The sequence below is a fragment of the Chrysochloris asiatica genome, unplaced genomic scaffold, assembly GCF_000296735.1.
Source record: "Chrysochloris asiatica unplaced genomic scaffold, ChrAsi1.0 scaffold00174, whole genome shotgun sequence".
NCBI lineage: Eukaryota > Metazoa > Chordata > Mammalia > Afrosoricida > Chrysochloridae > Chrysochloris > Chrysochloris asiatica.
This window is the reverse complement of record NW_006408692.1, coordinates 3947169-3972811: the sequence shown is the minus strand read 5'-3', so window position 1 is coordinate 3972811 and position 25643 is coordinate 3947169. Positions and strand designations below refer to the sequence as shown.

The 25643-nt window shown below is 39.8% G+C and overlaps 2 protein-coding genes across 2 annotated transcripts in view; one reads left to right on the top strand and one right to left on the bottom strand.

The window, feature by feature from the left end:
- The window catches only part of CCDC38 (coiled-coil domain containing 38), a 100939-nt gene extending 85585 nt beyond the window's left edge, over positions 1-15354 (top strand). The window contains exons 15-16 of the mRNA XM_006871815.1: positions 1642-1735; positions 15244-15354. Coding sequence (XP_006871877.1) covers positions 1642-1735; positions 15244-15354 — 205 coding nt within the window. The remainder of the gene's footprint in view (positions 1-1641; positions 1736-15243) is intronic.
- Positions 15355-16926: 1572 nt separating this feature from the next.
- SNRPF (small nuclear ribonucleoprotein polypeptide F) lies at positions 16927-24731 on the bottom strand. The gene is made up of 4 exons (XM_006871814.1): positions 24660-24731; positions 23756-23881; positions 17777-17841; positions 16927-16993 (listed from the first exon to the last, which is right to left on the bottom strand). The coding sequence occupies exons 1-4, from the start codon at positions 24729-24731 to the stop codon at positions 16927-16929; spliced, it is 330 nt and encodes a 109-aa protein (XP_006871876.1).
- Positions 24732-25643: the final 912 nt, after the last annotated feature.

The window sequence follows — 25643 nt, the reverse complement described above, 5'->3', positions numbered from 1 at the left end:
TGACATACCATTCCAATTATTTATCATTTCCACTGAAAAGATCATTTTAGTTGACTTCTCCATTATTTGTTGTTGTTGTTAAGTGCCGTCGAGTCGGTGCCGACCCATAGCGACCCTGTACAGGGTTTCCGAGGCTGTAAATCTTTACGGGAGCAGAAAGCCTTTATTTAGGGACAACTAAAATAGCATCTATGGGAGCACAGTGACTCTGTAGGATAAGCACTGAACTGTAAACTACAAGATCGATTCCACAAGCTGCTTCTTGGGAGAAAGATGAGGCTTTCTGCCTCTTCAAAGAGTTACAGCCTTGGAACCCCTACGGGGCAGGTCTACAGTGTCCTACATGGTCATTATGAGTTGGAATCCACTGAAGTTCAACAGGTACCAGATCTATTTTACATACAAAGACTCAAGGTTATTTCCATCCTTAATAGATAATGGTATACTTCTATGTTGTTTGTTAAGTGCCATCCAGTCAGCTTCAACTCCCAGTGACTCTATATTGAGCACAAGAGCCAAAGAAGGGCTCTTAATTCTGAGGAGGCAGATGAGACCTTGCAGTTCAAACCGACCTTGAGGTAAAGTTCTTATCCTATGGTACCTCACCCCATAAAATAGCTATTACTTATTAAACCACAAGGTTGGTGGTTCAAACTCACCAGTTCCTCCTGGAAGCCCTATTACAGGGTCGCTATGAGTCAGAACCAACTTGACAGCACTTAAACAGTGTACCTATTTTATGTCAGGCCTTGTACGAAACAGTTTGTATAATTTTATCCACACAACAACCCTAAAGTAGTATATTAATGATTTTACTCATTTCATAGATAAAGAAATTAAAGCTCAGGGAGAAGAAACTTGTTTAAGGTTACACAGCTAATAAAACTGAGCCCAACGACTCAATGGCACCTAACAAAAACAACACCAACAAACTCACTCTAAATCTGTTTCATTGATTTTCATTCCTTCTGAGAAAAAGACAGCTAGCATTTCTTGGTTTTAATTTGAGGCTATCAGTCATAGATTAACTGGAAAGTGCACTTTTATGGTAATTAAAAAATCTATGCACGTATGATTTATGTACTTTTCTCTGTGTATGTTAACTTCAATAAAAAGGTTTTAAAGGGGAGAAATAAATGAAAATTAATCCAAGTGACCATTATATAATCTATATTGTGACATGCTGGCTGTAATTAGACTGACAATAAGTCTTCTCTGAGGTACTCACTTTAGACCAAGATGTACGTAGATTTTATTTCTTGTCAAAATAGTGAAATGAAATTTCTTCCTATTTCAACACAAATAGAACTTATTGCTGAGATTTGTGGCACTACACGTTAATACGTTGGACTGCAAGGTCAGTTTGGACCACAAGGTGGGCAGGTCAAGCTCATCAGCGCTTCTCGAAGCCTTATATAGGGTCGCTATGAGTCGGAACCGACTCAACAGCACTTAACAACAACAACAACATTCAATCACCATAGTTATGTGTAAAGACAAAGTGATATTTTCACTCAACCTTTTGGAAGATCTTACAATATTAAACTAGTTCACTATCAAATGGTAATGATGTAGATCTTTTTCACTTTCTAACAGATTTATAGTTATATTACAAGAATGTCTTTCTTCTCTTGTAAACAGGTTGCGTGAAGAAAAAATGAAAGAAAAACAAAAACACCAGGAAGAACGGCTGAAAGCAGCTCTGGAGAGAGCAGTAGCACAACCAAAGAAAAAGGTTTGTGCTTTGCTGTTCATGGGTCCAGCTATGTCAGAGTGCATGGTGCTTCGTGGAGTAAAACCGAAATGCCTAACACAGCTACTTGCCCAGGCTGACCTTCAGTACAATAACCTTTCTTGCTCACAGCTTCAGTTGGGCCCTCTGGCTCATTTAAAATGAGTCAAATGGTGGTCTACTTTCTCTGTGAGCCCCACTTTTGAGTAAGAAGCCCTTTTCCACTTATTTTGGGTCAAGGTCTGAAATATGAAGGGACTTCAAAAAGTTGTTGGAAAAAATCCATTATATTCTCATTCCATTTTCCACAAACTTTGTGAAACCTCCTCACATGTTCCAGGAAGACAGCCTCATGGGTGATCTGCAAAGCCAGTGTAGACAATGGCGCCAATCATAGTAGTAACCACCACTCAGTGAGTGTTAGTTTACGGTGTTCTCACAACCAGCCAACCTACTGAGGTAAGTACAATAAAACCTGGGACGATTAGAACCCATATAAGGCAGAAACCTCTCTGAGAAAGACAGCTCAAGTATTTTCTATTACTAGAGAATGACAGAAAAGTGGTAACACTATACCATGTAAAAGGTGGGAAACTTGCCAAGGCCCCAGAAAAACAAGGTAGTCCCCTTGAGTTCCAGCTCTCATAGGCTGTGCTGTAAAAACTTGGAAAAGTTTTGAAGCACCAAAATCAAACTAAACCACTGCCATCAAGTCGATTCCAACTCATATGTACCATGTCCAGAAATGAATCTGTCCATCTATAAGTCAAATGATTTTCAACAAGGGTACTAAGCTCATCCAATAGGGAATGAATCATTTCTTTAATCAATGGTGCTAGGGCACGGAACAAACGGATCTTCATTTACAAAAGAATGAAGTTGGACACATCTCACACCAGCTTAAAACGGATCAAAGACCTAAATAAGAACTAATACCATAAAACTTTAAGAATAAAACATAGAAGCAATACTTCAGGACACAGTTTCAGATGAAAGATTCATGGCATTGATACCAAAAGTATCAGCAACAAAAGACAAAACTGATGAATTGGACTTGAACACAATTGAAAACTTTTGTGCATCAAAGGACTTTATCAAAAAAATGATGAGACAAAATACAGATTGGGAAAAAATGTTTGGTAACCATATAACTGTTACTGTTAAGTGCTGTCGAGTCGGTTCAGACCCATAGCTACTCTGTATAGGGTTTTCAAGGAGTGGCCGGTGAGCTTGAACCACTGACTTTGAAGTTCAAAATGACCGTGCAGTCCAGTGCATTAACCCATAGCACATCAAGACTCCAACCATATAACTTGTTGTTGTTGTTGTCAGGTGCCATCGAGTCGGAACCGACTCATAGCGACCCCATGCACAGCAGAACGAAACAATGCTCGATCCTGGGCCAACCTCACCACCGCTGCCACCCCCGAGTCCATCAATGATGCCACCTGGCCGATCCATCTCGTTGGAGGTCTTCCTCTCTTTCTCTGACCCTCTACCCTACCAGCATGACATCCTTCTCCAACGATTGTTTCCTCCTGACTACATGTCCAAAGTAGGAGAGACATAGCTTAGCCATCCTGGCCTCCAAGGAGCACTCTGGCTGCACTTCTTCCAAAACAGATCTATTGGTTCTTTTGACCATATAACTAGTAAGGGTTTAATATCCAGAATATATAAAGAATCCCTACATTTCAATATAAAAAGACAACTCAATCAAAGCATGGGCAAAGGACTTGAATAGACATTACACTAAAGATATACAAATGACAAACCAATACATGAAAAGATACTCAACAGCATTAGTCATCAGACACATATAAAAACCACAATAAAACCTTACTTAACATCCAATAGTCCTTGGTTGCCAAAAATGGTTAAGCACTGGACTGCTAACTAAAAAACTGGCAGATTAAAACCCACCTAGAGGTACCACTGGTATGTCAGTTTGTCCTACTGTGGTGGCTTGAGTGTTGTTGTGATACTGGAAGCGATGCCATAGGTATTTTAAATACCAGCAGGGATGTCCATAGTGGATAGGTTTCAGCTGAGCTTCCAGACGAAGACAAACTCAGAAGGATAGGTGGTCTACTTGCAAATGTTTAGACACTGAAAACTATATGAAAAGCAGTGAAACACTATCAGCACCAGAATATTGAATACTGAAACACTATGAAGAGCATCAGAATATTGTCAGATATAGAGCTGGAGGATGAGCCCCTCAGATAGGGAGGCACCCAAAACATGACTAGGGAAGAACTGCCACCTCAAAATAGTTGACTGGGATGATGCAAATGGAGTAAAACCTTGAGGACCTTCACTTGCTGATGGACCAAAATTCAAAACGAGGAGAAACAGCTGCAACATCCATTAATAACTGAAATGTATTAATAATTACTGGTGATTGGAAACAAAGAAGAATCAGTAGTTGAAAAATATGACCTTGATGATGGAAATGATGCTGGAAATCACATGATAGAATTTTTCAAGACTAATGACTTATTAATTACAAATACTTTTTTAAACAACATAAAAAACAGTTGTACACAAGGACTTCACCAGATGGAATACACAGGAATCAAACTGACTACATGTGTGGAAAGAGATAGTAGAAAAGCTTGATATCATCAGTGAAAAAAAGGCCAAGGGAAGACAGTAGAAGAGACCATCAACTGCTAATATGCAAATTGAAGCTGAAGCTGAAGAAAATTCAAACAAGTCTACAAGAGCCAAAATATGACCTTGGACATACCCCAACTGAATTTAGAGATCATCTCAAGAACAGAATTGATGCAGTAGACAATAGTGACAGAACAGAGGAGTTGTGGTATGACATCAAGAACATCATACAGGAAAAAAGCAAAAGGTCATTAAGACGACAAGGAAGGAAAGGCCAAAATGGATGTCAGGCAAGACTGAAACTTGCTCTCCAGCACAGAGATGCTAAAGCAAATGGAAGAAATCAGGAGGTACAATAGCTGAACAGAACATTTCAAAGTGCAGATGGAGAAGAAAAAGTCAACTATTATAATGAAATGTACCAAGATCTAGAGTTAGAAAGTCAAAAAGGAGAACACACTCAGCATTCTCAACTTGAAAGAACTGAGGAAAATAATCACAACTTGACTTGCAATACTGAAGGATTCTTTCCGCAAAATATTGAATGATGGAGAAAGCATCAAAAGAAGATGGAAGGAGAGAACAAATAAGATGGCAGATAGGGTGGAAGTGCAGTAAGGAGCTCTGTCAACAACTACACAGAATACTGGACCAAGCAGGCTCAGGGGATCGTGCCAGAACTCAGACCACATATAAAGGAATATTTAGAAGGTTAGAGGGCTTACAGCTAGGGGAATTTCTAGCAGAAACAAGAAATCTATTGCTTTCTAATTCAAGACGCTCAGCTGCTCTCAGAGCCACCATTGTGGAAGAGACCAAGTGGGAGAATGATCACAGCAGCCACAGATGCCTGACAGAACCACAGAGATAAAGGTGTGGACATTCTTTTTTTTTTTTTTTTGTATCTGTTCACTGGTCTCTCGCTGTCTGTGCACCTCCATTCTGGTGACTAGGGGTGATGCCTGAGTGATTGGACACCCCACCCGCAACCCTGGAGTGTTCAACGACACATGTGCACATATGTCCTAGAAATTTAAAGTGACAGTTTCCACTTAAAACCAAATGACAGTGCAAAATGACCACAGCTGACCCTAAACTTTTTTATAACTAGAAAAAAAGACCTGAATGGGGATTGTGGAGTGGGGCAGGAAGACTAAAAAGGAAATAGGGCAAAAATTAAATCCTGAGTTATGTCACAACAATGAAACGTGGCATCTTGAAATTTCTCAGGAAGAAGACTGAAAAGGGAACCCCATTTCCTGATCAAATCTACCTGGAGGCAATCAGAAAGCATAAAAAATACCAAAATACACACCCATCCAATTTTAAGGTCACAGATAACTCCTGAATATGCCCCAAAAACAGAAACAGATGACCATATCAGCACATGTCCAGAAACGAGATAAAGTGACTGAGGCAAATGAGCTGGAAGTAGACCTGCACTCCATATTGGAATATGGGCAGGCTTTGGAAATGCCTGAGAAGGAATTCAGAAAAATGACTATAAAATTTATCAAAACACTATACCATGGAGTTGAGAAAAATAAGGAAGAAGTCAGGAAAGCACTACAGGTACAATCAAATAAGATAAATACAGCATTGGAAATAATTCAAAACCTACACAAAGAGGTCCAAATGATTAATAATAGAATATCAGAAATGGACAATACACTGAAAGGGTGATAGAGATAGAAGTGAAGAGATAGAAGCCAGAACTAGTGAGCAAGAAGATAAAGATCTCAACACTACTAAGAAGAGCAAAGACAAAAAAGGACAAAAGAATCTGAAGAAGGCCTAAGATTCATGTTGGACAACATGAAGAGGAATAACTTAAGAATTATCAGCATTTCAGAACATTTAGAATCACACAAGTCCACAGAAGCGACAGTTGAATAACCTCTGGAAGAAATTTTCCTAACATCCTGAAAAGCAAAAAGATAAGCATTTAAGAAGCTTAAGGAACCCCAGGAAGGACAGACCATAAAAGAAAATCACCAAGACATATAATAATCAAGCTCTCCAAAATCAAAGACAAGGACAGAATCCTGAAAGCAGCTAGGGAAAAGAGAAGTGTAACATACAAAGTCAAGCAAATCAGATTAAGCTCGGATCTTTCAACAGAATCCACGCAGGCAAGAAGGCAATGGGGAAACATATATAAGATCCTGAAAGAAAAAAATTGCAACCACGAATCTTCTACCCAGCAGAGCTATTACTCAAATACAATGGTGTAATCAAAACATTCCAGGATAAGCAGAAGCTAAAGGATTTTGCCAAAGCCAACCCTGCTATGAAAAACATCCCAAAGGAAGTTCTGTGGACTGAGAACCAACAAGAACAGGCAACTACAGAATGACATACGTAGCAGCACCACCCTGAACTCAATCAACAAATGGAAGAGTCAAGAACAGAATAAAATGATAAGAACAGAGGATCTGGAAGGTCAGTCTATGATCAAAACAAATACAATGTGAAAGAAGGTAAACACAGAAGAACAGAGATCCAGGTGGTGGGAAGGTCAGGTAGATTACAGGATAAAATAGACTGTCTTAAATGGAGAGAAGAGTTCATGAAATATAAGGTAACCACAACAGTGAGGTTGGGGTGGGGGGTTTGGTTAAAGTGTTGGGGAGGGCATAACAAGAAGGGGAGGAGGCAGAAGAACAAGACAGATAAGGAAACACTGAGAAAGGTTTGCATGGCCTAAGTGGGACAGAGGTAAATAGTGATGCATGCTCAACCTTGGAACAACAGGGGAACGTGATACAGGGATCTAGACAAAGCTTGAAGAGGGGAAATAATACTAAAATGCTTGACTGTCTTATGAATATTAGTTTCCCTTGCATACTATTGTAAAATAGACACTTGAGTGGGATAGAAAGGAATGTTGGGAAACAGGATTACAGAAAACGTGTAAGTCCTTCTTCAGCCTATAACTGATTGGAATACTTAAAAGGGGTTCTAGAACTTGTGCAGTGAAATAGGCCTCTTGCAAAGCCTTTGCAGAGTATAGGACCTTAGGTGGAATCCTGAGTCTCAACCAGAATGTTCTGAGGTGGGACATTCCCACTAGCAAAGACAAGCAGACCAGCCTGGAGCAGCTACAGTGACAGAAGATATATTTTCAAAGGAACATCATCAGATAAAACCCAAAACAAAACTGTCAACATGACTGGCTACTACAAGAAAAGCAAGCTGTTCTCCAGGAAGCCATCAAGTCAAGCAATCAAGTTCCTTCAGGACAAACTCCCCTCCAAGATTAAAACTCAAAGGGAACACAAAAACAGGCATGTAAGTTTGCTGGTGACCACATTGGTCTACTGGTGAGTGGAAGAGAGGGAAAGGCAGCAATGAAGAAATGGGCTGAGTTCAACCAGTGTCCATTGACTCCCATGGACCTGGAGATGAGAGAGAGAAAAGGAAGAGCTGGTTGGTTCAAAGTGTAATGAGACCTGAGGACAGTTGGGTCAATGGACAAGGACAGAGCCACAGAACGCTAGAGCTGAGAGTGAAGCATTCAGCTGATATGAAGTGAAGGAAGATGCAGAAGAACACCCAAACTTGCCAACAGTACCCATTTGACCTAGCCTCAATGGCTTGATAATCAGAACCCGACTAGAGGAAGATTACAAAAAAAAAAAATTTTTTTTTTGATAAGGAAACAAGGGTAAATTGCTACAATTTGATGATCCTGACCTATATTCATGGAGGTAGTAACTCTAAATACCAACAGAGAGGGAAGAAGTCTTCACCTCAAGTATCAATGCTATCCCCTCTGTACACAGGGCAGATAGGGATGGGCAACTCAGAGACACTGGCTACCTAAAATGAGGGGGTGATAAAGGTACAAAGCAACTGGCTTACAAGATTTCAAGAGAGAGCTTGGTTTAAGTGTATGGGGGGAAAGAAAGAGTCCCCAGTGAATAGATTTCATCATGTCTAGATGAGTCTGGTAAAAAGAGATGGGGATAAGATTCGTATGAGTCTATTCTGAATAATTTTTATCATGACTAATTGCGACTGCCACAGTTGTAAATGTAGAAGCTTTGTAACAAAAAAGGGGGAGTGGTTAATCTTACAGTACAGAAACAGAGGATCCCAGGACCATCAAGGGAGAAGAGCACAAGCAGAATGAGGGACCTTATCCAGAGAAGCAACGATGCCAGAGGAGGCAGAAATGGGAGCATGGAGAGGGGAATGGCTGAGGACTCTAGATTCATGGGAAGAGAGAGACTGACAGCTGGCAGCCAGGAGGCAGACTTGCAGAATGTGCCCTTTGGAAATGTAAATTATTATATATGCCTGAGTGTTTTCTTTAAAAGCTAAAGTGGATAGAGAGTAATATTGTTAACTGATGGTACATGGAGGAGATTACAATCATTGTAATGGAACAAGGTATATGATTTATTGAATGTAAAACTGATGATCTGCCCTGTAAACTTTCGCTCAATCCACAATAAAAACCTTAAAAAATGATGTAAGGAATACATAAAGTCACTGTATCAAAAATAAATGATTTCTGTTCAACCATATCAAGAGGTAGCTTATGATCAAGAGTCAATCAATGATCCTGAAGGAAGGAGTCCAAGGTACACTGAAGGCATTGGCAAAGAGCAATGCTTTGGGAATTGATGGAATGAATACAAACTGAAACCTTTCAACAAACAGAGGAAGCACTGGAGGCACTCACTCTTCTATGCCAAGAAATTTGGAAGACACAGCCTGGCCAACTGATCAGAAGAGATCCATATTTATGCACATTCCAAAGAAAGGTAAACCAACAGAATGTGAAAATCATAAGACAATATCATTAACATCACCTGCAAGAAAAATTTTGCTAACGATAATTCAAAAACAGCTGCAACAATACATTGACAAGGAACTGCCAGAGGTTCAAGACAGATTCAGATTCAGATGTGGAACAAGGGATATCATTGCTGATGTCAGATGGATCTTGTCTGAAAGCAGAAAATACGAGAAAGATGTTTACCTGTGCTCTATTGACTATGCAAAAGCTTTCAACTATGTGGATCCTGACAAGCTATGAACACTGCAGAGAATGAGTATTCCAGAACACTTAACCTGTACATAGACAGTCATTCAAACAGAACAAGGGAACACCATATGGTTTAACATCAGAAAAGGTGTGCGTGAGAGTTATATTCTTTCACCATTCTTATTTAATCTGTGTGCTGAGGAAATAATCCAAGAACCTGGATTATATAAAGAATGTGGCATCAGGATTGGAGGATGTTAACAACCTGTGACATGCAGATGTTACAACTTTGCTTGCTGAAACTGAAGAGGACTTAAAATACTTACTGATGAGTATCAAAGACCACAGCTCTCAGTATGGGTTGCACCTCATTGTAAAGAAAACAAAAATCTTCACCACTGGACCAATCACATGATGATAAATGGAGAAGAGACTGAAGTTGTGAAAGACATCGTTTTGCTTGAATCCACCATGAATACCCACAGAAGCAGCAGTCAGGAAATTACATGACATATTTCATTAGGCAAATCTGCTGCTGCACAAGACCTCTTCAAAGTGTTCAGAACCGCAAGGTTGGCAGTTCAAGCTCACAACCTGCTCCTCGAAAACCCTATATAGGGTCACTATGGGTCAGAACTAACTCAACGGTACACAACAATGGACTGCCAGAACAAATCTGTGTTGGAAGAAGTACAAGAATGCTCCTTGGAAGTCCAGATGGCCATACATCATATCTCATAATACAGACATATTATCAGGAAACACCAGTCCCTGGAGAAGGACATCATGCTTGGTAAAGCGGTTGTTGTTAAGTGCTGTGGAGTCGTCTCTACCCATTGTGAGTGACCTTGTATAGGGTTTCCAAGGAATAGCTGGTGAGCTTTAACCACCAACCTTGCAGTTCAAATGACTTTGCAGTCTGACGCATCAGCCCACAGCACACCAGGACTCCTGATAAAGTGGAGGGATATCAGAAAATAAAGGGAGACCCCTTGCGAGATGGAATGGCACAGTGGCAGCAACAATGAGATCAAGAGTAGCAGCAAATGTGAGAATTGCACAGGGCTGGGTGGTGTTATGTTCTGTTGTACATAGGGTTGCTATGACTAGGAAACAACTGGAAGGAACTTAACAAGAGAAACCAGTTTATGCCCTAGTATTCAAAATTACATAAGAATCACAACAGCCAATCATGTTGAAATTGAAAAATTCTACCAACTTCTTCAGTCTGAAATTGATTAAACATGCAATCAAGATGCACTGAGCATTATTGGTGGCTGGAATGCAAAAGTTGGAAACAAATGATTGGTAATTGGAAAGTATGGCTTTGGTGATAGAAATCATGCTTGAGATCACATGATAGAATTCTGCAAGAGCGATGACTTACCCGTCAAAAAGGTCAACTATACACGTAGACCACCACTCATCTGTCAGTTTGTTGTACTGTGGTGTCTTGTGAGTTGCTGTGATTCTCAAAGCTATGCCACCGGTATTTTAAATACCAGCAGGGTGTCACCCATGGTGGACAGGTTCCAGGATGAGCTTCCAGATGAAGACAGACAAGGAAGGAATAATGACCTACTTTCGAATAGTCACTGAAAACCTTAGGAAGAGCAGAGAAACACTGTCAGATATAGTGGTGGAAAATAAACCCCTCAGGTTGGAAGGCACTCAAATGTGACTGCGGAAGAGCTGCCTCCTCAAAGTAGACTTGACTGTGATGACACCAATGGAGAAAAACCCGTGGGAAAAAGCCCACGGGACCTTCATTTGTTGGTGGGGCACAACTCAAAATGAAGAAAAACAGCTATAAACATCCACTGAAAATAGGAACATGGAATGTACAAAGTATGAATCTGAGAAAATTGGAAGTTATCAAAAATTAAATAGAACTAATAAACATCGATATCTTAGGCATTAGTGAGCTGAAATGGACTGGAATTGGCCATTTTGAATCTGATGACCACATGGTTTACGATGCAGGGAATGACAAATTGAAGAGGAATTGTGTTGCATTCACTGGCAAAAAGAATATATCCAGATGAGTCATGAGGTGCAACACTGTCAGTGATAGGATAATATCCATGTGCCTACAGGGAAGACCAGTTAATACCACTATTTTTCAAATTTACGCAACAATCACTAAAGCCAGTGAGGATGAAATAGAAGAATTCTACCAACTTCTTCAATCTGAAATTGATCAAACATGCAATCAAGATGTATTGATCATTATTGGTGATTGGAATGCAAAGGTTTGGAGCAAACAGGAAGGATCAGTAGTTGGAAAATACTTGGTGATAGAAATGATGCTGGAGATCACATAATAGAATTCTGAAAAATCAATGATTTGTTCATTTCAAATATCTTCTTTAGGCAGCATAAGAGATAACTATACACATGGACCTCACCAGATGGAATACATAGAAATCAAATTGACTACATCTGCGGAAAGAGAAGATGGAAAATCTCCATATCAGTCAAAACAAGGCCAGGGGCAGACTGTGGAACAGACCACCAATTACGCATACGCAAATTCAAAATGAAATTGAAGAAAATGAAAACAAGTCCACAAGAGCCAAAGTATGACCTTGAATATATCCCACCTGAATTTATAGATCATCTGAAGAACAGATTTGATACATTAAACACTAAAGTCCGAAGACCAAAAGAGATGCGGGATGACATCAAGAATATCATAGAGGAAGAAAGCAAAAAATCATTAAGAAGACAGGAAAGAAGGAAAAGTTCAAAGGGATGTCAGAAGAGACACTGAAACTTGTTCCCCAGTGTACAGATGCTAAAACAAATGGAAGAAATGAGGTGGTCCAAGAGCTGAACAGCAAATTTCAAAGATCAGCTCGAGAAGATAAAGCCAAATATTACAACAAAATGTGTAAATCTGGAATCAGACAACCAAAAAGGAAGAACACACTCAGCATTTCTCAAGCTGGGAGAACTGAAGAAAAAATTAAAACCTTGACTTTCGTTATTGAAAGATTCTCTGGGCATATTATTGAATGATGCAGAAAGCATCAAAAGATGGAAGGAATACACAGTCACTGTACCAAAAGGAAATGGTTCATGTTCAACCATTTCAAGAGGTAGCATATGTTCAAGAGCCAATGATACTAAAGGAGAAAAGTCCAAGGTGCACTGAAGGAATTGGCAAAGAACAAGGCACCAGGAATTGATGGAATAAAAATTGACATCATTCCAGAAAGTGAGGTAGCACAGGAGGCACTATGCCAAGAAGCTTGGAAGACAACTATCTGGCAGACTGATTGGAAGAGATCCGTATTTGTGCCCATTCCAGAGAAGTGACCCAATGGAATGCGGACAATCTCTTTGATATCCCATGCGAGTAAAGCTTTACAAAAGTAAATACAGAAACGGCTGCAAGTGTACATTGACAGAGAACTTCCAGAGTTTCATGCTGGATTCAGAAGAGGCCATGGAACGAGGGACATCATTGCTGATGTCCAATGGATCTTGGCTGAAAGCAGAGAATATCAGAAAGATGTTTACTTCTGCTTTATTGACTACACAAAGGCTTTCAATTGTGTGGATCATGACAAGCTATGCAACATTGAGAAGTATGAGTATTCCGGAACACTTAATTGTGTTCATGGAGAATCTGTACCTGGACCAAGAGGCAGTTGTTTGAATAGAACATGGGTACACTGAATGGTTTAAAATTAAGAAATGTGTGTGACAAGGTTGTATTCTTTTACCATACTTATTCTACCTGTATGCTGAGAAAATAATCCGAAGCTGGGTTATATGAAGGAAAACGTGGCATTAGGATTGGAGGAAAACTCATTAACCACCTGAAATATGCAGATGACATAACCTTGCTTGCTGAAAGTGAAGAGGACTTAAAACATTTACTGATGAAGATCAAAGAGCACAGCCTTCGGTATGGATTACATCTCAATGTCAAGAAAACAAAAATCCTCACCACTGGACCAACATAACAACATTCTTATCAAAACAGAAAGATTGAAGTTGTCAAGGACTTCATTCTTCTTGGATCAACTATCAATAGTCATGGAAGCAGCAGTCAAGAGATCAAATGACATATTGCATTAGGCAAATCTGCTACACAAGGTCTTTTTAAAGTGTTGAAGAGCAGAGATGTCAGCTTGAGGACTAAGGTGCGCCTGACTCAAGTCATAGTATTTTCAATAACCTCATATGCATGCGAAAGCTGGACAGTGAATAAGGAAGACCGTAGAATTGATGCTTTTGAGTGATGGTGTTGGAGGAGAATATTGAAAGTGCCATGGGCTGCCAAAAAAACCAATAGATCTGTTTTGGAAGAAGTGCAGCCAGAGTGCTTCTTGGAGGACAAAATGGCCAAACTTTGTCTCTTATACGGACATATTGTCAGGAGGGAGCAGTTGCTGGAGAAGGATATCATGTTGGTAAGGTGGAGGGTCAGAGAATAAGAAGAAGACCCCAACGAAATGGATTGGCCCAGTTGCAACATCAATGGACTCAAGCGTGGCAACAGCAGTGAGGCTGGCCCAGGATCTGGAAGTGTTACGTTCTGCTGTACATAAGGTCACTATGAGTTGGTACCGACTCAATGGCACCTAACCACAACAACAACATACATGAGGACCTCACCAAATGTAATGTACAGGAATCAAACTGGCTCTATCTGTGGAAAGAGAAGAAAAAGTTCACTATCATCAGCTAAACACATGATTAAAACAGTGAAACTAAAAAAAAAAAAAAAAAAGTTAATAATAAGGTAATAATTTCATTTAAATAAGAATTTTTTTCTTAAGAGTCCATACTTAACCTACTTCAACTAAATTCTTCCTACAGACTTTCCTTCCCTGACCTCTCAAGGGAGAATTAATCATTTTTATCTTTCCACAAGTACATATTACTATTCATTTAATCCACCAAATTGAAATTATTAATCTTTTCTTTTAGACCATGAGTTACCACCTTAGTATTCCCAATGGATGCGTAAGTGGACACTCAGTACTTACTGAATTAACAGACTCAAAACGAAAATATAAATTCTGACAATTTTTAAAAGGATGACCCCATAAGCCCACCAAAAACAAGATCTCTGAAAGAAATTCTTTTAGGACACTGTTGGCAATTTCCTCATAAAGTTTTAACAAAGGTTACCAAAGGTTCTCAATAATTAGAAAGCTAAATCTTTATACAAGAAAAAGAATGAAAAAATTCCAGTCCCCTTAGGACATTTTTGTCATGATGTGATGTGTGCCATAACTTAGTTCCCTTAGGCTAAGAACATTCTTCTACGCAGGGGAAAAGCCTCAGGTATCCAACCTAAAATGTCAGTGGTGCCCATTTTGAGATATGCTGTTCCATCAAATCTCCTGTCCAATAGAGAATGGTAGCCTCTTCATCCATTCATTTAATTTATACAAATTCTACTATAAAGCAAAACTAAAATAACTGGGCAGTAACACCTCCAAGAGTCATCATCAAACCAATGTTTGATAATTCATGGTTTCCCAAAGCTTTAACAAGCTGTATATACATGCCACTCAACATGATGATTTTCTAGGGTTAATTGGACCATATTGTTTAATGTCCTTACATCTCTCTTCAATTCCCCATGAAGCATAACCTGCTCTGTCTCCTGCATGTTAGAGGTGCTGAATTTGTTACAAAATTATGCCTAGCATACTGGGTATGTTATCTGTCTTTTTATAGCCATAATTATTTAGTATCATGAACTATACGAAGGAGTTTCAAAAACCTTGTGGAAAATTCAATGATCTTTTTATTGCATTTTCTTCAAACTTTTTGAAGCACTCTTCCTATTCTTTGTAAAAATAATTTTATATTTCAATTTAAAAATAACTATGTTAAAGCATATTGTCTTTTGCTTTCCTTTTGTCTTCAGTTGGGAAGACGACTTATCTTTCGTTCAAGCCCTCCGTCTGATAACAAACACGAACTACAAGTAGTCAGCGAGTCAACAAAGTCACAGGAGGAAGAGTATTTTTTTACTTGAATAGAATCAGTACTGCATTTTATAGCCAGAACTTTTTTAAGTGTATTTACAGATTTGAGTTTTCAGTAACGGCAACATTTTGTCCTGTATCCTGGCCTCACCAATTTGAGGAAGACAGGACTTTATATTAAAAGTTATAGGAATAGGAATGAGTTATTTTCTTTTGTTCAACCTTTGTATTGTTCCTAAGTATCAGACCTGGTGTAGTGCTGTGGGTTAATGCGCTGGACTGCCATGTCATTTGAACTTCAAGGTCGGTGGTTCAAGCTTACCAGCTGCTCCTTGGAAACCCTATACAGGGTCGCTATGGGTAGGAATCAATTCTATGGAACTAACAAGTATCAGTCCTGGTGTGGCGCTATAGAATAAAGTGCTAGATTGCAAGGTTGGTTTGAACCACAAGGTCTGCGGTTCAAACTCACCAGCCACTCTTTGGAAACCGTGTATAGGGTTGCTATGTGTTGGAATCGACTCAATAGGCACTCAACAACCACCAACAAATATCAGTCTATACCTGGAGTCCTGGTGTAGCGCTGTAAGATAAGTACCGGACCGCAAGGTCAGTTTGAACCTAAGTTGGTGGCTCAAACTTACCAGCCCCTCCTCAGAAACCCTACAGTCGCTATAAGTTGGAACCAACTTGGTGGCACTTAACAATCCAGTTGAGCACATATATCCAATGTTCCTTTACTGATGTGTATATAAAGGGGGCATCAAAAAGTTCATGAAAGAATCTCATTATCTTTTAATTCCATTTTTCCACAACCTTTTGAAGTCCCCTCATAAGGTGAAAACCATTAAAGAGTAGTAATAGCCTTTCTCTGACCACATGATATATCTTCTCAGGCAATCTATAGGAAAGTTCACATCATACATTGTATCACGTGGAATACACAATTTAACAATGTACGACTCTAAAATACCTTCAGGGTTTTGGGGGATTTTAAAACTTTTAAGTTAAAATCACTTGATATGGTCTAGAGAACATTAATTGTGAGACTGGTTTTTATTTCATATTGACACGAGTTTTGTTCAAAAACTTCCGTGAACAAAGCATATGCCTTCGACCTAAATGGGAGCTTACAATCTCTATTGTGCTCTCTCCCCATCATTGTCATTTCCAGGTGATGCTCTAAGCTATAATATGTACATGCTGTACTTATATTGATAAAGAATTAACAGGCAATTTTCTAAGGAAACTATTACAACACATAGAGTAAGAAAATGTTTAGTTTTATACATGTCAAAAGTGGCTTAAAAATAACTTTAAATGTAACAGCTGCTTCTAAAAGGTCTCAGTAAATATTTAAGGGCTGAAATTCACCTTCATAAAGTTCTCTAAATGAAGAAAATAAGTTACTTTGCCTCGTAGGAAAAAAATACCAACTTGAATAAAATTGTATGGTTTCTAAAACATTAGTTTTGTAACTAACCTCTCAATTGTTTCATCATTTAAGCTTTGCATGTGAATACATGAGTATCAATAGTTCACAAGTCAAACTGAAAAACAAACAAATCTTTATTGCCTAGAAATATATATATATAAAAAAAAAAAATCCCCCCCAAAAGATTCTATTCTCTCATTTCCCCATCTTCTTCCTCTTCTTCAACACCTCTGATATAAAGGACATTATTACACCTGGAAAGAGAAATAGTCCATTTTGTTACAACAGGAAACCATATACATCAGAATTAGTGCCATATGACATTTTCTTATTACAAAAATTTTGTATTTTGGTTCCATCAAGTCTGTTCTGACCCAGAGATCCTATGTCCAACAAAACACTGAAATATATTACAAATTACATTATAAAAATACTACATGCTAAATTTAAAAGATATTATTTCTCTTTCTTTTAAAAGAAGTTTTAACATACATATGTTTAAAGCACATGGCATTTATTTTTACCATGCAATTTTATAAAATGGCATTTCCCAAGAGAATCTGGGAGTTTGAAGCTGGTTCTACAAAAACTTGAAATCCAGCTCTTACAACAAAGACCACCGAAAAAACTGAGACCATTCAGCTAAACGATGGGAGTCCTGGTGTGGCGCTGTGGGTTAATGCACCAGACTGCAAAGCCGTTTGAACTACAAGGTCGGCAGTTCAAGCTCACCAGCTGCTCCTCAGAAACCCTATACAGGGTCACTATGGGTCGGAACCAACTCAACAGCACTTAACAACAATTCAGCTAAGCGATAGAAACATTAATAACAACACTAGTAGAACCATCAGGATGATTACTTCCAACAAATTTAAATCTCGCCTTTGACAAATTTAATGGTTTCAAAGATATTGTGGACTATTTTATTAAATTAATAACAATTTTTTAAGAATTCTGAAATTGAGACACAATTTTATTTAAACAGGAGTTTCTAATGCTCACAGTAACTCCTTCCATAACCTATGATTCTTTGTTACCTTATTAAAACTTCACCCAGATGTCCAGACAAGGCCCCATCTATGTATTCTTCTGTATTTGCAAGCTTTAAATAAAAAGGAAATATTAGTATAATAGCACAGGATAAAAATAGTATATTTAATTATTCAATACTGATTAAAACCCAAATCTCACAGTATCTATAATCAATAATTAGAAAATTAGCTCTCTATTACTATCACAGTACTTTCTGGTTCCATATAAACATTCATTAAAGTCAGCACTGATAATGATTGAATTAACATATAACAAAGCTTGTTTCAATAATTTTCTAAATCACCCAGGTAATATAATATTTTTTTCTAATTAGACACCAAAAGAGTATGAGGAGGCAAAAGGAGAAATAATGCATAGGACCATTACTGTAAAAGCTAGGAAAAAGTACCCATAGTAAAAAGGGGGGGAAAAATTATTTGCTGGTTACCAGGATGTCGTGGTAGGGAGTGGGGTGAGGGGAGGGAGGGGAAGGTGAAGCACAGGGTATGGAATAGACACAAGATAGTTTGGGTGCGGGGATGCGGGTGGGGGTGCACAATACACAAGAAAAGGGAGAGGAATAGAAGAACAGGGCAGATGGGAGAACAATTAGGCAGGTTTGCATGGGCTAAGTGGGACAGAGGTAAATAATGATGTATCCACAACCTTGGAACAACAGGGCTATGGGATACATGGATTGAGTAATGGTTTGAATGGGTAAAAGAGGGGATATAATGTTAAGATTCTTGGCTGTCTTTTGAATCTTGGTTTCCCTTGCCTACTATTGTAAGTAAAACAAATACTTGAAGGGGAGAGAAAGGAATAGCCAGAAATATCACCATAGAAAGCTTATAAGTCTGTCTTTAGCCTATAACTGATTAGAATACCTAAAATGGGGCTAGAAGTTGCCCAGTGAAAGAGGCTTCCTGCAGAGCCTTTACATTACATAAGACCATAGGTGGAATCCTGAACCCCACCTTCTGCAGTGGGAAATTTCCACATGAAAGGACAGAAGAACAGAAGATACTTCTTGAAAGAAAAATCAACAGGAAAAATAAAAAATGATAATGGCAGTCTGATTGACTACTACAAGAGCAAGCAAGCTGTTTGCCTGGGAACCATCAAGTAAGTTGTTGGGTTCCCTCAGGGCAAACCCTCTTCCAAAACTAAGTCTCAATGGGAACACATGAGCAGGCCTGTGGTCTTGCTCGTGACCATGCTGGTTTACAGATAAGGGGAAGTGGGGGAAGAAACAGCAATGAAGTTGGGAGCTAAATCCAATTACATCCAATAGACTCCTGTCAACCTGAGTTGAGACCTGGTTAGCCAGCAGTATGGTGAGACCTGGGGACTCCTGGGCCCAGGGACAGGGACATGGCCACAGGACTAGAGTGGATAGTGAAGTGTTCAGTTGATATGAAGTGAGGGGAGATGCACAAGAACACCCATACTTGGAGAGAGTAACATTTGACCTGGCTTCAATGGCTGGATGATCAGAACTCGACTAGAGGAAGAAGAGGGAAAAAAGAGTAATCCGCTATAATTTGATGAACTTGACCTATACTTATGGATGTAGTAGCTCAAAAGAGGGAATGAATCTTTACAATTAGAATCACTTCCACCCCCTTGGTACACAGGGTTGACAGGGATGAGCAACTTAAACACTGGCTACCCAAAATGGGTGGTCTACAAAGGCAAGAAGTGACGGCTTGCAAGGTTTAAAGAGGGAGCCTAGTTCTAGAGGGTGCGAGGGAGGGAGAATTCCAACCTGGCTGGGCAAGGCTGATGAAAGGAGATAGGGATAAGACTCTTGTGGTTCACCAGTGAATAATTGCTATCAGGACTAACTGTGAGAGTTTCAAATGTAAAGGTAGATCTTTTGTTTAAAAAAAAAAAAAGGAGTGGTTGATTTTACAGTCCAGGGGCAGAGGACCCTGGGACCATCAATGGAGAAGAGAGGAGTACGGGACCCTATCCAGAGAAGCAGTGACACCAAAGATGGAGGTAGAGACAATGACATGGAAAGATGAGCGGCTGGGGACTCTGGACTCATGGAGGGAGAGGGGCTGTGTGCTGATGGCCAGGGGGCAGGCTTGCAGGGCATACTCTTAGGTTGTTTGATGATGCATGGAGAGGATTGTAATCATTGCAATGAAATGAAATATGATAGGATGAATGTAAAGCTGATGTTCTCTCATGTAAACTATCATTCAATTCACAATAAAAACATAAATTTTTTTTTTAAAGTATCAATGCTATCCCCTCTGTACACAGGGCAGATAGGAATGGGCAACTTAGATATTGGCTATCTAAAATGGGACAATAAAGGCACGAAGTGACTGGCTTACAAGTTTTCAAGAGGGAATTCAGTCTAAGAGTGTGTGGGGGAAGAAAGTCCCCAATGAATAGTTTTCATCTTGTCTAGATGGGTCTGGTTAAAGTAAATGGGGATAAGATTCTTATGATTCAACAGTGAGTAATAGTTATCATGACTAACTGCAGCTGTCAATTGTAAAGGTAAAAGTTTTGTAACAAAAACAAGGAAGTAGTTAATCTTACAGTCCAGAAACAGAGGACCCTAGGACCATCAAGGGAGAAGAGCACAAGCGAAATGAGACACCTTATCCAGGGAAGCAGCCACACCAGAGATGGAGGCAGAGAAGGGGGCATGAAGAGAGGGAGCAGCTGAGGACTCTGAATTCATGAGAAGAGAGGGACCGGGAGCAGACTTGCAGAATGTGCCCTTTGGTGGTGTGAATTATTATATATGCCTGACTGTTAAAAAAAAAGAAAAAGAGCTAAAGTGAATAGAAATACTGTTAACTGATGGTATATGGAGGGGATTATAATCATTGTAATGAAACAAGGTGTATGATTTGTTGAATGTAAAACTGATGATCTGCCCTGTAAACTTTTACTCAATTCATAAAAAACAAACAAACAAACAACAACAAAAAAAAACAGGATGTGGAAGAAGGCAGTCTGCTTATAAATAAGTTATGATTTGGTTTCCCTGAAATTAAATTCTGAAGAACCAGGTACTGACTTTCCACAAAGTAAGAACAGTGTAAATCATAGTTAGATACACAGATGGGTACACAAAAGTTATCGCTTAAATACTAATTACATTTATACTAGTCAACAACCAAGCCAAACTGAATAAGAATGTTAAAAAGAAACATTTAGGTACAATTAAGAGCACATTATGTGCAATTAAGGTTACGCAATGAAGAGAGACCTTTATAGCTCTCTATGGAAACTCTACTTTTTCTCATTTTACGCCCAGTGTTTAGCTTTACTTCATATAGGTAGTACACTTAACTTGTAATTTTCTAAAAATTACTAACTAGGGCCATTTGGGGCTCACAAGAGAAATGAACAGGAAAGGAGGGAGTAAGCAAAGCTGTTTTCACAAGGAGTCGAGTGGATAAGAGAGAGAAAACAGGGCTTAACAAGGATGAGAGGTAAGCATTTAAAACATTTTAGGGAATTAATGTTGATACTGGATGTTACTTTTCCCTTTATAGAGAACAAAAAGCATCCTACATCCAGAGGATATACTTTATTCGAAACATACATGGCTGCCAAAAGACAAATTTCTCTATGTAAGGAACATCAGAACTAATATATTAAGATGAATTATTTTTAAAACAGAGTGTTTTGGGCTGATTTTCACTAGTATTTAATTGGTTTCTAAATTTTAACACTTGAAATAAGTAAAATCCAAAGCTACCAGACCAACCTAACTTTCTCTGCAAGATCTGCTCTAGCCTTCTTGGGCCTTCAACATGGTGAGTATGCTCCTGCCAGGGGGTCTCTGCACATGGTTTTCCCACAAAGTGAGATGCTTTTACCCCAGATCCTTGAGGTGCTCACTCCCTTCTATTCTGTTTCAATTTCCACTTTCAGAGAAACTTTCTCTGGCTACCCTATCTATTACTGCAGTCTGCTACTCAATTCAGTTGTTCTGCCTTGTTTTTCTGCATAACATCTATCGTTACCTGACATCACATTACATTACCAGCTCCAACCTCTAAAAAAGAGAAACCCCATTCAGAGTGGTGGTAGTGATGTGCCACAGAGTCGCTTCTGACTCATAGTGACCCTGCACAGGGTTTCTGAGGCTGTACATCTTTATGGCAGAAAGCCCCATCTGTCTCTCATGGAACGGCTGGTAGTTTTGAACTGCTGACCCTGAGATTAGCAGCTGGATTCGTAACCATTATGCTACCAGAGCTCCTCCCATTTGGAGTTGGGACTGTTTTGTTCACTGCTGTATTCAGTGTTTGGCACTTCAAAACCGAGTGCCAAAGAGCTGGCTCTGACTCATGGTTTCTGAGGCTACAGCTTGACGGGAGCAGAAAGCCTCATTTTTCTATCTTGGAACAGCTGGTGGGTTTGCAATGTTGACCCTGTGACTGACAGTCCAGTGCTTATCCTATAGCAGTGTTTATCCTTAGTGGGTGCTCAATATTTGCTAAGAAAACAAACTCAAAAGCTTCAATGTTGCTGGCTACTTAGGAATATATTTTGCTTCTCATTCTGATGGGTTCATTGGGAAGCTCTATTACTTCTAAAACCAAATTTTCAATGGGCATTTTTCTTTAATTGAGATATAATTCCTATAGCCTAATTATCACTCTTTAAAGTATGTAATTCAGTGGCTTTTAGTGTATTTATGAAGTTGCGCAACCACCGTTACTACGGTATCTAATTCTGGGACGTTTTCCTCCCAATGGTATACTTTTTAGATTTTTCAATGGACTTGGTTATAAAGATCCCTGCTTTGGGAATTTTCCAGGCAAAACCAGGTGCTATAACTTTGAATAACTGAGTGTTATCAGTTCAGGTAGTAAACTCTTATTAAAGAAAAATCTTTGCTCTGTACCTGCAGTTGTTGTTAGGTGCCATCGAGTCGGTACCGATCCATAGCGACCCCCATAGTGACCCTATGCACAGCAGAACGAAACACTGCCTGATCCTGGGCCAACCTCACTATTGTTGTCACACTTAGCTCATTGATGCTGCCACTTGGCCAATCCATCTCGCTGGGGGTTTTCCTCTTTTTCTCTGACCCTCCATCTTACCAAACATGATAATCCTTCTCCAGTGACTGGTCCCTCCTGACAATATGTCATGAGAGACAAAGTTTGGCCATCTTGGCCTCCAGGGGGCGCTCTGCAGGTACCCTTGTGTAATACTTGGAATCATGGTCAACCGACCACCTGGCTACGTAACCTTTCAAATATACACCTGCCATTAATCTGTCACACAAATACTTGCATTTCCAGACTCATTAGAAAATATCATTTCAAACTCTTTCATCAACAACCTGGTTAAAACATGTACAGCAGTTAAGTTTCCTAGACAGGCAGTGGGCGTATGAATTCCACTGGCTGGTCTGTCTTCTATGTTAAGAAATGCTTTAATTTTCACTTTGGTGTAGCTCCTTTAGCATCCATTAAAAGATATTGTAAGAGTTTCCCTCGAGAAGTTTCTCTCAGAGCTAAGTACCAGTAAAGTTTTGCTTTCTCCAGCAAACTTTGTGTCTCCCTTATGGCACTGTGACTGCATTTTTCTTACTTTAAAGGCGAGGAGTCAAATCTGTGGCTGAATTTCGGTTTAACCCCATGTCTTGTACCTAGCATACCAAAGCTATAAAATCTTCCTAATCTTGTCAGTTTCATTGCATGCATTCTTATAAACTATGGTTAAGCTCTTTGAGGAACAAAGTGGTGGTTATGTGCTGTGTAGTCGATTCCGACTCAGTGTGACCTCGTGTAGGTTTCTGGTACTATAAATCTTTACAGGAGCAGAAAACCTCATCTTTCCCCCACAGAGTGGTTAGCAAATTCAAACTGCTGACTTTGTGATTAAGCAGCCCAACTGCCCAACTCATAATCCACTATGCTACCACAGCTCCTTGAGGTACAAGGTAGAACAAAATTAATTCAATTTTAAGATCTGTTAAGTGTTTAGCTTACCTGCATGTTCATATAGCCGTCTACAGACACCAGGTAGCCTTTGTACTCCATTCCCCACTTAAGTTTCACCATCACTGGCTTTCCTGTTAATCCGTTCAGGAAAGGTTTGGGATTGAGTGGTAAACTCTGTACAAAGGGAAAAAACAACACACAATAGATTCTTCTCCCTTGGTGTCGTTCCTACCACCAATTCCCTTCTACCAAATCATCAACCAGTTTTATGAAATCCAAATGAAGCAAGATTATCAATTTGAGGACTAGGTGCACCTGACCCAAACCATGGTATTTTTAATCACTTCATACGCATATGAAAGTTGGACAATGAATACGGAAGATCATAGAAGAATTTGATGCATTTGAATTATGGTGTTGACGAATATTAAAGTACCGTGGTGGACTGCCACAAGAAAAAACCCCATCTGTCTTGGAAGAAGTACAGCCAGAATGGCCAGACTTCATCTCTCATACTTTAGACATATTATAAAGAGAGACCAGTTCCTGGAGAAGGACATGATGCTTTGTGATGTGGAGGGTCAGAGAAAAAGAAGACCCCCAAGGAGATGGATTGGCACAGCAGCAATGGGCTAACAGAACAATCATTATGAGGCTGGCTGGCGGGGGATGGAGTTCTGGGTGTGCTGGGACCCTGTAAGTCAGAACTGACTTGACAGCAGCTAACAACAAATGAGGCAATCGCCCTTTTGACTCCCTCTGGCTTTGTAAATCCTGGAGATTACGTAACTTTTACCATCATTTGTTGAAACCAACCCCACTGCCATTATGTGAATTCCGACTCAAAACAAGCCTGTGCAGAGTGTCTTTTTCTCAACTTTTTCCTGCAGTGTGGCTGATGCAATTGAACTGCCAACCCATAGTTAACAGTCCAGTGCTTATCCTACAGTACCACACACAACCCCTCTAAAAAGGCATCATCAGAGTTATCTGCAACAACCGTAATAACATAAATGGTCTCCATTTTTCACTCACTGTTCTTCAGTTTATTATCAAACAACCATGATATTTTTGAGCATCTACCAAATGTCCCAGCTCTGCATAAAATAGCTTCTAGCAGCACTAAAATCCAAAGTCCTAACATGGCCTAAAAGGTTCAGCTTAAAGCCTGCCTCCATAATCCATCTCCTAACTCTTCTTGGCTTTCAGCTAACTCCGGGAAGGGGTCCGGCGCGTTCAGTTCAGCCTCAGGGCACTTCGGCGAGCTAGGCATTCTTCCTCGTTGTTGTTGTTATGTGGGTCTGACTCATAGCAGCCCTGTACAGGGTTTCTGAGGTGTGGTTGGTGGGTTTGAACCGCCGACCTTGAGGTTAGCAGTCCAGTGCTTTACGGGAGCGGTATTTCTAGTCGTAGGTCTCGGGTCAAATCCCATCTCCCAGGCTTGTCACCCCTGATCACCTGTCTACTGCAGGAAGCATTCTGGTTGCTTTCTTCTTAGCACTTATCGTTATTTGCGCTGTGTCTATTATTATTGTTTGATTAACGCCCGCCTCCCACACCCATCGATGGGTTCCCGTTAGTACTTTTCACCCAGCACCCCCGGCGCCCGGAACAGTGACAGGTAGATGCTGCGCACAATACAGATTTGAGGAATGAATATTGAACGGTCCAAAGTGTGTGATTTGGATGCCACAGGGCTGCGATGCTGGGGATTCTACTCTCATTGAATGAAAGTGGATTCTGGAGTGTGATACGCGGGAATTAGAAACGCAGCGTCCAAAAGTCCCGCTTAACCTCGGAAATCTCGGGCCTGGGTCCAATTGAAGAAGATGGGGAAGGAGGACTGAGTGCTCCCGTGGAGGGGAGGGCACCGGAATGACCTCAACGCCCCCAGATCTGGGAGAATGGGACTGAAGAGATTCACCGCGCCTCACAC

Coding starts and splice junctions, on each gene's coding strand:
- SNRPF (XM_006871814.1), bottom strand. CDS start 24,731: ATGGAGACCATTTATGTTATTACGGTTGTTGCAGATAACTCTGATGAT. Junction 17,842..23,755: donor ACGGCTATATGAACATGCAG/GTAAGCTAAACA, acceptor TTTTATTTAAAG/CTTGCAAATACAGAAGAATA. Junction 16,994..17,776: donor CTGGGTGAAGTTTTAATAAG/GTAACAAAGAAT, acceptor TTCTCTTTCCAG/GTGTAATAATGTCCTTTATA.